The sequence below is a fragment of the Lacerta agilis genome, chromosome 3 (genome assembly GCF_009819535.1).
Source record: "Lacerta agilis isolate rLacAgi1 chromosome 3, rLacAgi1.pri, whole genome shotgun sequence".
NCBI classification, from domain to species: domain Eukaryota; kingdom Metazoa; phylum Chordata; class Lepidosauria; order Squamata; family Lacertidae; genus Lacerta; species Lacerta agilis.
This window is the reverse complement of record NC_046314.1, coordinates 61,144,174-61,156,746: the sequence shown is the minus strand read 5'-3', so window position 1 is coordinate 61,156,746 and position 12,573 is coordinate 61,144,174. Positions and strand designations below refer to the sequence as shown.

At 40.2% G+C, this 12,573-nt stretch overlaps 1 protein-coding gene across 6 annotated transcripts in view; it reads right to left on the bottom strand.

Moving 5' to 3' along the window:
* Positions 1-1,179: 1,179 nt before the first annotated feature.
* UTRN (utrophin) overlaps positions 1,180-12,573 on the bottom strand; it is a 321,884-nt gene continuing 310,490 nt past the window's right edge. For all 6 annotated transcript variants that reach the window (XM_033143929.1, XM_033143931.1, XM_033143930.1 and 3 more), the window contains 4 exons: positions 11,570-11,678; positions 8,708-8,800; positions 4,187-4,209; positions 1,180-3,493 (listed from right to left, as the gene is read on the bottom strand). In XM_033143929.1, the coding sequence (XP_032999820.1) occupies positions 3,485-3,493; positions 4,187-4,209; positions 8,708-8,800; positions 11,570-11,678 (234 nt within the window). In that variant the 3' untranslated portion in view covers positions 1,180-3,484. The remainder of the gene's footprint in view (positions 3,494-4,186; positions 4,210-8,707; positions 8,801-11,569; positions 11,679-12,573) is intronic.

Below are 12,573 nucleotides of genomic sequence, written 5' to 3'. Positions count from 1 at the left end.
CCCATCACCACACATAGTCTGGTCCTGATTTATGTCGTGCCCAATACAGTATCTACCTTGCTGCATCTGTGTTCTTCGTTGTGTGTATTTTGGGTGCCTATGTTGTGCAAATTCACACACACCCAGGAAATATTATAGTAAGCACAATCGGCTACATTGGTGTACTTTCTATAAAATGTCATTCCTTCCATAAAAGATGAAGCAGGAGGGTGGCAAAGGTCATGGTGCCCACAGGGCTGTTTCTGGGAGGGGAAACAGTGTCGACAGGATCCGTTCCAACCCTATCTGCTATAAAGCTACCTATCACAACCCCCTTATCTGTGTAAATTTGGAAGGCTTCACCTGCCCCCCAGAAGTGCCTAGTAGGCCTGCAAACATAATCTGTAGTTAATTTTCCCATTATAGTCAATGTAGAGACATCCCAAACTTCAGAAGACTTCAGGGTGACTCTGCCTCAGATATGAAGTGGAGCCCTGGCAATTCTGAAGTAAATCTGCCCATGGTGCATTGCCTATAAATTATAGGGTCAGTTGCTATCTATAGCATGGTGTGGGCTCTGTACTATCACTCTGCATTGCTTCGTTTTTTCATATGGGGGATCCAGTTTTTCTAGTTATGCTCATGCTGGGCAGCATCCTCTTGGTGATGACACTCTGCTCCAGCCTTGTGGTCTCTGGCACCAGATGCATGCTTCCTCCATAGAAGGAACAATTTTTAAATCAGTGTCACAGCCTCTAAAAACGGATTAAGCCTAATGTCTAGTATGTTTAACATCGTTATAAAATCCCACTGGTTATAAATTACGCTTCCTGCCAGAATACAGAACGTTGTATTAGACATGAAAGACCTGCTGAACACAAGTCAGTGGAATTTAAAAATCATTCTGCCATTGAACAGGGCAACACATATTGGTATTTTCAATATTAATAGTATACTTCAAACCAAGTTCACCGATTGGTGGTTAGAATTTAAAATCTGTCACTAGCAAAGAGTGATTGCTGGCAAATATGCACTGCTGAAGATGGAAAATGGCAGAAAAATATCCACTGATTTACTGAGCTATATTTTTCAGCTACATAGTTTATTTTCATAAAGGCACCTTGAAGTCTGAAATGTTCTCACACAGGGAACAAGCTTCTAAATGTTGTTTACTTCTAAGATGAAGAATATCAAACAGCCTTCACTTAAAAATTAATTTTATTCAGAGTGAAAGTCATACCATGTAACCAGATTAGAAAAGGGAAGTGTGATAGTTTAATACCACAAAATTCAAAAGAACTACATACTTTGTTTTGAGATGTTACTGCAATGTATTCCTTTTATTTATCAGTATCTCGGAGGAAGAATATTACAATGTAAGGTTTTAAGTAGCTTTTACTTGACAGCAGAGGACAGAATTTACATACAAACACAGGCAGAAAAACAATTCATACATAACCTTTCAGTCATAACAAAAAGCCCATCATATCCATTACTGGGATTTTTTTAGCTAAAATGTTTTAAAAGGGGGCTAATTTTTTGTTGCTGCTTTTGCTTTGATGTGACCTGGTAAAATAAAATACCTTGCAAAAACCAGAACATCGAGTGGTTTCCAAAAGTAAATACTAAAAAAAAAAAAAAATGGATTTGAGGTAGAAAGGTGGTCATGGCTTTCCTTTTCTGCAAAACATTTTTCCTTCTCAAAATATCTATACCAAAATATATTTCTTTCTAGATGAAAAATCCACATATTAACCTGCTTTTCTGTTTCTTGCTTTTGGCAACATCCCCCCCCCCCCCCCCGCTAAAAAAAATACTTTTCATTTAGATAGCACTTTGAGTCAGAGTACGTAACATATATTACCTAATTTTAGCCTCATAATACCTCTGAGCATAGCTGTTAGTATTAACAGCACTGCTTAAGAGACGGGAGAAGTGAGTGGTTACAGTGACATTTTATTAGGAGAAGTAAACACCATGCCAGGAGTATTACTGCTCCTACTATGGGATCATTATGGAGTCATTATTCTGTTATGCGTCCCCTTGCAGAAGGCAAGCAAACATTAGAGGCATGATTCAACTGAGTCCCATCAGTGCAAGGCCTTCAGCTCCTCTTGGGAAATTGGCTTGCAGGGGGATCAGCAGGACCCCCCAGAACAGTGCATGGGGGTAGGAGTTGTGGGGATCGTTCTGTCTGGCAAACCAAAACACTTGCCCTCACTGAATGATCACTTTTACGCAATGCAGAATTCCTCCCTGCTTTTCTCCATCCCCAAAAAATCAGAGTTGAATTTCTCCAGCGCTATTTGGATGCTCCAGAGATGTTCGTTGCACATCTTACTGAGCAAATGGTTTTTATTTTTGGTAATGAAAGCAGATACCCATGCAAATCCGAAAATGCACCAGTGAAGGAAAGTGCACAGCTACTTACTTGAAGTATGGCTGAACTTCCCCAGAGTTTTCTCTGCCTTTAACATGATGTTAAGGGAGCCATTGAAAATGTGCACAAGTTGATACTGATTGAAGTTATCCAGGGCAGACAACCTTTCTGATATAAAGGCAGAACACTTTACCATTAAGCTAGTCAGAGCTCCTTCATTTATTAACACTACCAAAAAGGAGAATAAAATAATTTCAAGTCGATCTGAGCCATTGCACTGGGTGATTTACACAATAGGACTTCACAAAATTTGGCACATTTAGACCATAATGTCCTTGCCCCCCCCCATAATAGAAATAATGTATATTCAGAATGATTTTATTAAGTCAAAATGCAGCTTAGCTCACATTTTAAAGTAAAAACAAAGCCTGGATGGAAAAGATCAGTCTGCATTCAGTTGGGACAAAGAATCCATTAAAATGCCATTCTAGTGCCAACAGCTACTGCAGTTGAATGAGGTTAGCTGGGGCAAAATAGAGTCTCATGTGCTCATAGGCAGCCAGAAATGCTATTTGTCAAATACTAGGGGCTGTGAGGGTTATAAAAGCTGATATTTTGTCCATGTTTTGAAACTATTAGGCTAAGTATAAATAACCTGTGCAGAATGGTATGTGTTGGAAGAGAAGTTACTTGGAACAGTAAATGCAACAAGCCCAAAGGAATGTAAAAATGTAACTCTTTGCTCCAAACTCAGTATGCAGTTCACTTTAGCAATATCAAAAGAGAATGGATATAAACCCCCCACCCCCTTTCCTGATGTTGTATATTATATAAATCAGTGACATTTGTGTAACCATTTTGAAATACTCCACGGTTTGTTAATTTACAGTTGCATAGAAAGGGAAAGAGGAGGGGGGAAACACACACAATATTATATAAAACCACAACATCCTCATCTTTGGGTAGTTCAAGTGTTTTCCTATTTGAAGTAAGAACACACAAAGCTAACAGTATGTTACAAGGTCCCATGCAGCCGTATGATTATTGGAACTTGATATTGGCATTTGTAGAAAAGGAGTTGCATTTAATGTCAGGAAGAGTAGGCAGTCTTCAAAACAGAAAACTTCACATTGCCTGAAGTCAAAGAGGGAAGAGAGTAAGAAGAAATTATTACCTTACATACTGTTCTTAGGTAGCAACATCATTCAACATAAATATTTTGAATCAAGTTCTGAAAGAATGGCCATTTCTGCAACAGCAGAAGGTGCAGGTGCACAGCATGCAGAACATGATGGGCCCAATGGAAACAACACCTAACCATGGTTTGTTTTCCTTACCTCTACTGTATATGCAACCATAGGTATCAGTAATGTCTGCAGTGGACAATGGTGATCAACCCTAGAGAGTCCCGTGAGCTCCTCATATTGCAAAACGACGTGAAAGGGTTCAGACAAAATATTGTCTCTCTCTTGTTTAAACTAAAAACACACACAGGCACAAACCACAAACTATGGCACACTTGCCATGGAATCCCAACAAAAAACTACAGTTTCCTGTAGTAAGCAAGTCCTTCCGTGGTTGTAACAGTTAGAAGCAGATTGCCATCAATCACATAGAGATACCAGACTGAATTTTGCAAACAAGTGGATGTGCACATTTGTTTTAAACTGTGTTCATAGTGAGGAATGAATTGTAAATGTGTGAGTTTACTTTTCTAAACAATGAAACAAAAACTGCTGAAAAATGCACAGTTAATTACAAAGTCGCATGTAAGTTTATACTTCATTTGTGGACACACAACTTTAAAAGTACTGAAATACATCATACCTGCGGTCTGCCGGCAAGATTTGCTGTAAATAAGAAAACAAAATGATTAGCCGCAATAAATGAAAAGAGTCAAGGATTAACATGAAACTGCGACAAAAAATAGCCAGCTAAATAGCAATATATATTCTCCCCGCCCCCTTGATTCTGAGCATAACTACTATTTTATCATAACTTGTTTCTATTAAATCTGCTGGCACATACCTTTCTGGTTTTGCACAGTCCTGTTAAATTAAATTCAAACTGTTCTAAATTATGGGTGATCTCCAGTTTTAGCACTAATCTGAGTTGTGCAGTCCAGCCGCTTCTGCTAAGAACAGCCTGGCCCTAGCACACCTGGCACCAAAAAGGAGCCTCAGGTTTGTTAGGCAGTTCAGCCACACCACTTGCTCCCTTTCTTTGTTTGGGGTTGTGATAGAGGGAGATGCTACATATACAGAGTGGTTTTTTTCCCCTTGCCCTTTTCAGGGTGTCATGCGTGTAGCCTCTGTGAAAAAAGACGGGGAAGTGCAATATGTATGAATGGTGTTTTGTGTCCTGTTGTATGATACTATACATGCATACTGTGAGTAAGGGGTGTGGGGTGTGTGTGTGTGTGGTCCATTGTAAAAAAGAGGTTTGCAGTTCGAGAAGGTGTGTTTATGCTTATCCTGCATATAGAAAGTTATCCATTTTACAGAAGAGAAACACTCTGCCTTTATGTTCCTCGTCTGCAAAATGGACAGCTCATTTTTGCATACCAGCTTTCTGGGCAATAATCTGTCTGGGAACGTGACTTACTTGCTTGAATTATCTGGCCTGTGTGTGGTTTATTTGCTGCCTTCTCGTTGTGGCACAGTTAGGGTGGATTGTGCTGTGGTCTAGGGGGACCTAACAGCATGCAAAGAAGTAATACACAGATATTAGTCATGTGAGGGGTATGAGTGGAAAGTTTGAACTTGCCCAGGGTAAAAGAATATCTTGAGCAGGCCCTGAAAAAAATTATTAGTTTTTGAAAGCTTTTACACTTTATAATTCATACAAGAGAAAATAGTCAAATGCATACCAACTTCTGAACATAATGGGCCTTTGCCTCAGTGCTATGGACCAGTTAACATCATACAGCACAACACATTTCCAGCCCATTATATTTTTGATTATAAGATTCAACTACATAAGGTCTTCCCTGAGGGACTCTGCTTCCATTAAGGGCTTTTTTTGTTTTTGGGAAGCCACAGTTATCACAAGCTTTCTCCCAGGAACTGCAAGTCATTAATTTGAGAAACAGAAATTATATATTAAAAATAGCTGTCTGTTGTTAACTCTAATGTTTATCAGAAGGGAAGATCTGTCCTTAAGTCACCCTGCAAGAGTTTCTCACGGCACGTGGCACACATGCTGCAGTAGGAGAAACAGTATGCTATTAAGCCAATTAGCAATACAATCGAGGGTTTTCTTCTTCGGCAGTATTTCAGAATGGAATTGCAATGCAGGGGGTTTAACAACCTCTCCCCACCAGCTGCCCATGTCGGTGCTCAGTGGAGCCTCTGTCAATATTCCCTGCCTATCCTCATTCAACCAGTTACCCCTTGCTTGAGTAATCCACAGACCGAAGTCCTAATGGGCTCACACTTTTTTGCCTGACCCAGTAAACTATGGGGATATGTGCATTACAAACATTTATACACTACATGGTTCCCACAAGAGTCCTGGTTTGATTAGGGTACTTAGAAATAGAGATTCTGAGCCCCAGAGAACCAGTTCCCAGAGTCCCCCTGTAGCAAGAAGAACTCTTTAACCATTTTAGACCAGTCTAGCTATATATTTTTACTTTGCTGTTGGATAACATCCATATGTATTTATGACTATTTACAGCTCTAGGTTATTTGTTTAATTTTGAAAAAGAGAGTAGCAAAAAATAAGAAACCAGCAAGTGTTGACTGCAACTACTGAGCATGCATAGTCTTGATTTTTTGGGTTGTGTGTGTCAGGGATGGGGTGCTCCTTTAGGGTTTTTGTCGTACATCTGGAAACTATGGGGTTCCTCTAAGCATCCTAACACGTCCCTTATTAGAAATTGCTTCTGCTCACCCAATCTAAAGTCAATCTAGGCTGGGAAAAGAATGCATTGGGCAACTGAACATTTTTGGAAATTGCCTCAAGGGCTGGTGGACCATAATATGAGACAGAGATAGCTGCCAACACCACCTCTCATTCTTCCCTTCCCAGTGCCCTAAATGAGGGACAGAAACCCATGCAGAGGGAGGCTGAGGCATCACCTGTGGGGAAATAGTTGGTATGGGTGCAGATGTGAGATAGCTCGGTCAGTAGAGCATGAGACTCAGGGTCGTGGGTTTGAGCCCCACATTGGGTAAAAGATTCCTGCATTTCAGGGGATTGTACTAGATGACATTTATGGTCCTTTCCAACTCTACAATTCTATGACTTTATGAATTCTCTGCCATCTGTGTTCAGGTGTTCCTTGTCTATATCAAAACACACTTTTGTTTTCAATCTGTCTATCTTGGGAACATCTCTTGAGAATCTGGATAAAGGGCAAGCATGTGAGCCTTTCCTAACTAGTTTGCTCTAAAGACCATCACAAAGAAAGCACAATAACATTGCACGAATTTGCCCCTTACCACAGTGGATAAAAAGAGTTGAGAATCCTCTGTTTAATTGTTCACAATCAGCACATCCGCCTAATGACGTCAAATGGCTGTGCTTGTTTAGAAATAGATTCTGAATTAAGCATGGAGGTCTGGGCAATTATCTTGAACTAACCCCAGACTCTAGAGATCAGTTCAAACTAGCTGGATTTTAATTTGCTTTCTATTTATGTGTGAAGTATATCTTCCCAGACGTAGTTTCTCAAAAGGAGGAAACTGTGCATGAGAGATAAAGGGAATATTTAATAGAGTTCAGTGGTGTCTGGACAACACAATATAATTTGATTTTATCTGAGTATTTTGCATGGGATTATGCACCATATAAGCCTCAGTTTTCATAGAACGCCACTGCATTTACTTTTATGGTCATTTCAAAGGAAGCAATACAAAGTTGTTACTAAACTACAGAGCTGAATTTCGCTTCCAGTCCTAATAGGCAATCAACAAACACAAGATTGAAAATGATCATAACAAAAGTTAGCCACAATGATCTCTCTAGTAAGGGAAAAGTTGCACTATACTTTGTGAAGCACCAGAATAAATACAAGCAAAACTGCATGGGTATTATCTCTGATTTTCCAGTGAAAGGAGGCCTATAAATAAAGAACATTCTTATCTGTCTTTGTAGAGAGAGAATAAAAAAAATTAATAGGAAGTGTAATCTGTCGTTCCTAATAAGGTATGAAGTAGTCTTGCTCCCATTTCTATGAAGTCTGGGACTGGTATATATAGCCCCATGGTCTCACAGCTTATATTGCCCCATGCGCGTGATGGAACTACTCTGTTGCTACTTGTCCATATGGTTAAGTGTGTGTGGTGCTAAGAGTCAGGCATAGCACCACTGTCACCCATCAGAAATATAGTCCAAATTAAAGTCACTCCCCAGCTTTGGGTTCATACGTTAATCAAAGCTCTGCATGACTGCAGCAGCATGGCAAGGATATCTCCCTCCTCTTCTGTTGGAGAGAAATTGTGGTAACTGGCATCATAATTTATGTCATTTCTGCAGTGGAGGGAGAAGCGTGCCATTCCTCCACCACTTGAGGGCTTGACATAATGTATGAATCAGGGCAATGGATTATTCTGAATGCACTTAGCTACACAGGCAGCAATGACTGATCCAAGTAGATACTGGTATTTATCAAGAAACCTTGTTTTCGTACAGCATCCTGCTATGGACATACTTTGTACCAGTGGACAGTCGTGGCTCAGTTCATAATCTCCCAGATGCCTTGGACACTCTTTTCCTAGGTTAGTATTCCCCTATCATGGGCTCATAGTTTTTGATGAGGTTTTTTATTGTCAATTACTACTTTTATTTTGTTATTTATTATTACATTTATATATCACCCTTCAATGTGGTGTTATGTGATTCTTCACCTCCTCATTTCATCCTCACAACAACCCTGCGAAGTAGGTCAGAATCACTCAGTAAGCTTCATGGGGATTTGAACTGTGGTCTCCCGGGTCCTAGTCTGACACTCTAACCCCTACACCTTACTGGCTCTGTTCTGACTTGTTTACATCTGGTTTCTGTCAGCAGAAGGATATTGCAGTGCTGCCTGTTGCATTGTGTCACCCCATTTTATCACTTCTCATTGGCTGTTCAAACAGCTACTTTGCTGGAAATGTAATGAAAGTAAGGATTCTTTTGGAAGCAATAAGGTTTGAAGTTTAAACAGCGAAACGGGTCACCATGTAATTATTTCTGAAAAATACTGCTAACTGTTCAAGTCTATGCTCACTTTAGATCCTGTTCAATCCATTTGCTGAGCAGCTCTATAGAGTGTTACAAAGGCTTTGCATCTCCTTAAATGACTGCATCATTGCTCAGCTTCAGCCTCCCTTTCCTTGGCTCAATATACTTAACACTTACTGCGGCAAGCTGGAAATGTGCTGTTGATTTGTTCCATGACTTCTGTTAGATCTGTGCTAGTGTCATGAGGTGGGACTAACAAGTCATCTACACCTAATGAAAACAAAAGTTGCAATCAGTTTAGTAATAGAGAAGCAGCATTTAAGAGCCTGAAAGCTATTTCCACCCATCCTTTCCACCTTAATGTATTTAGAGAAAGAAGAAGAAATCCTCTGTTTGAAATTTCTCTCGTTTGATATGCAAGAATTGCTCATTGATAATGGCCAGGCAAGAGAGGCATACTGTAGATACCAAATTATACATTTATAGCTGAACTCATTTCTGCATTATAAAGCTTAGCCACTGTGCTTGAGATAAACCAGGTTGAATTGCGCAGAAGCAACTAGATGTAAAAAATTGCTATTAAGGTTTATATTATTAAGCACTAAAAGGGTGCTTGATGGCAGTATATTCCAAAGTTATTTAGGCAGCCTCAGTGCCCAAAAGGTCACTAAGTATTGCTATGTGGACAGTAGGAGAGGCCTCTCCCAGTGCAGACTTCCCATGGTTAGGGGAGAGGAGTAGAGGTCAGGATGAGCTCCTTTTGCACACTAATGCCTCTACCCAACCTGGTGTGGACAAAGATCTGAGGATGTGTATTTTCCTCATGCCAATAAGGAATATTGCTGGCAACAGAGAGTGCTAGGATCTAGTTCATTAATACTGTTCCAAAACCTGTTCTCCTTTTTATCTAATGTTTTCTTCCCCTGCCAAAGATGTTTCCATTTTTCTGCCTCCTCCTCAAGGGTCTTGAGAATTTCTTGGGAATTTTTGTGGATTTTGAGCTAGCCTTATTTTTGCAAGGTGGGTGGCTAAGGGTGGTGGGGTTTTTTCTTCCAAGTAAACATTTATCCAGCATGCTGGATAATTTCCCTGGCAGCGAACACTTCTTGTTCTCAAAAAGCCCCATGGGAAATTGCCTCACGTTGTCTCCACTTGTGCTTTAAGTGAAGCATGGGAAGCTGCAGGCGATTTGTAGAATGAGAAGAAAGGACACTCACGACCACCCCTTGGCCGCCTCAGAAACAAGGTAACTGCATCAAAAACCCTGCACCCAATTTATGAGAATTTCAACAACATTTCCTTTCATCTTGATAATTTTCAAATTTTATTGTTTCCATTAATTGACAGAGAATAGCCAGGAAAAAACCTCAGGTGAAAGTTTTGGTAGAACGCTAGATAACTGGGCCTAGGAACTTGCCTTTCTGAAGAGAATGGTAAGGTAAAGGGACCCGTGACCATTAGGTCCAGCCGCAGACGACTCTGGAGTTGCCAGCGCTCATCTCGCTTTATTGGCCGAGGGAGCTTCTGGGTTATGTGGCCAGCATGACTAAGCCGCTTCTGGTGAACCAGAGCAGTGCACCGAAACGCCGTTTACCTTCCCGCCAGAGTGGTACCTATTTATCTACTTGCACTTTGATGTGCTTTCGAATTGCTAGGTTGGCAGGAGCAGGGACCAAGCAACAGGAGCTCACCCCATCACGGGGATTCGAACCGCCGACCTACTGATCGGCAAGCCCTAGGCTCTGTGGTTTAACCCACAGCGCCACCCGTGTCCCTGAAGAGAATGGTACCTGCACCTTATTCTTCTCAGTCTAGTACAAGCCCCCATAATGGCTTCTGGGCTGAAGAGAAGGAGCACACTCTCTCCCTCAATTTGTCCTCTGCAGTGGCTCAGAGTTGCAAGTTTATTTCCCTTGCTTTCAAAACCAGCATGGAGAGCAGAATCACCTCAAAGGTAACATATACTTTTAAAATACCAATATTGTGTATAGAATAAAAAGATCAAAGAAAGAAAGACCTAAATGTATTTTGTAGTGGTTCCCACTACTACAGAACCAGACGTTTCCAGTAAGTTATCTGGGCTGAGTTTTATTATTAAGCGATTTAGCAGTTGCTGAAAATTGAGCAACGATGTATTTGCCATATTTGCACGTAATAAGTCATTAACAGTTGTGTGCTGGTGCATGCAGCCTGATCACTCCTTTCATTCTCTTTCTGTGTAAGTGGTTAAACAACATCAGAAAGGGGACAGGCTAGTGTTACATCTGAGCCTGGGATTGTGTTTTGTTCCTCCCAACAATCTAGGATTCCTAAATAACAACAAACTTTGGTTGAAGGCCTGCTGGTACAAAGGGAGGAGTGATCAGGCCCCTTGTACCAGTATGTGCACAGTACGGTTTATTAAGCCAAGGTTCTTGGCTTATTGTTACATACAAATGTGGCCACTTCATTGCTGGTTTTAGATCATTTCATCAGCTTTGTTTTTATGAGGTGCATTTTATTGTTTTGTATTAAACTTTGTTAAGCTGTCCTGAGGGGCTCTATGCAGCCATGTGGCAGGCTAACACTGATGAATGAATGAATAATTAAATTTCCATACACTGGTTCATTTAAAGTGTTATGAATCTTTCAGCTAAAATTTGATGCCTTGATACAGGCAGGAAAGATGTTGAAAGACTACATACATTAATTTCGTCGTTAAGAACAAATCCAATACCTGCTCTAGAGAAGTGCCAAATTTCCATAATAAGCCGTTTTTATAATATTTATTAATAGGGAATTTATATTCCAATTCTAGAAGGAAGTGGCCAAGGCAGCTAAGGAAGTCTATGTGCATGTCTGGATAAATATGTACTTAAATCTATTATAGTGGACAGATTTGAAATCGTATAAGCAAAGAGCTAGAAAAACACACACACTTCAACCCTCACGTCATGCATTTTGCAAGGCATCAGCTCTTTGATTTAATACTATAAAGTATCTGGAAACCAAATCATGACAAATAGATCTCTACCAGTCTACAGTGACCAGGCGACTTACCTGTCGGATTAAACTGTGAAGTGGCCTCCTCATCAGGTGAATAGCTGAGGCCAGAATGCTGAGGTGAAGTGCAGGAAGAGCCTCCATTAACTCTGGAATCTGTTTCGGGCTAAATTAGATTTTAAAATAATTAGAGTCCAGAGGTCCACATCAGAATAGCAAAGCTTACTTTATATCATATGATATAATCTATTGGTAAGGTTTTGATATCCAGGTTGGAGATGATGCTGATACAAATTTAATAAGATCAAACGAGTAAAAGCATGGGTTACAGAGTTTGGTAAGGGGGATCTGTGTAACTAAAAGTATTACTTTGATTTGCTTAAGTCTTTGGTGTACCTGGAAGAAACTAAAGAAGCCTGAATAAATGGGCTGAATTGTTTATTATTTCCTCTTCTTTTTAATTAACATGTCTTTTGTCAAGGTGCCACATGCCAGCTCTGCTTCACCTCCGAGCGTGACATTGTAATCAATCTTTCGGACAAAAATGACAGCATTTCACAATGAGCACCAATCCTTTGGGCTTACTGAAATAAAAATAGCCAGCACACCTCCCAATGGCAACCTGCAAGTTCCAGAGTAAAGATGTGCAACATTTTCTTCATAACGACATGCTCCAGTGTTCCATACTACTACACTGTTTTCACCGGGCTCAGTAAGTTTTTCTTCCCACAAGCTTTGAGATAATGCATCCACCTTGACAGGTTATTACTCTAATCAACACGATTCAGTCAACATATCACAATAATGAAGCCGACTTTAAAGAAGAGTGAGAGGCTGGTGGGCAAATGATATATCGGAAGAACAAACAAACAACAGCACACACCACAAGGTAACAAACTAGTTGTCAACGCATAGCCCATTTTCAAATTAATAACATTACATAATCATATTTCTGCCTTTTAAAAAGAAATTTCCGAAGCTGTCAAATTAAAAGAAATATAATTGAGCTAGATTTTAAATTCATTCTCTCTCTCTCTCTCTCTCTCTCTCTCCACACACAC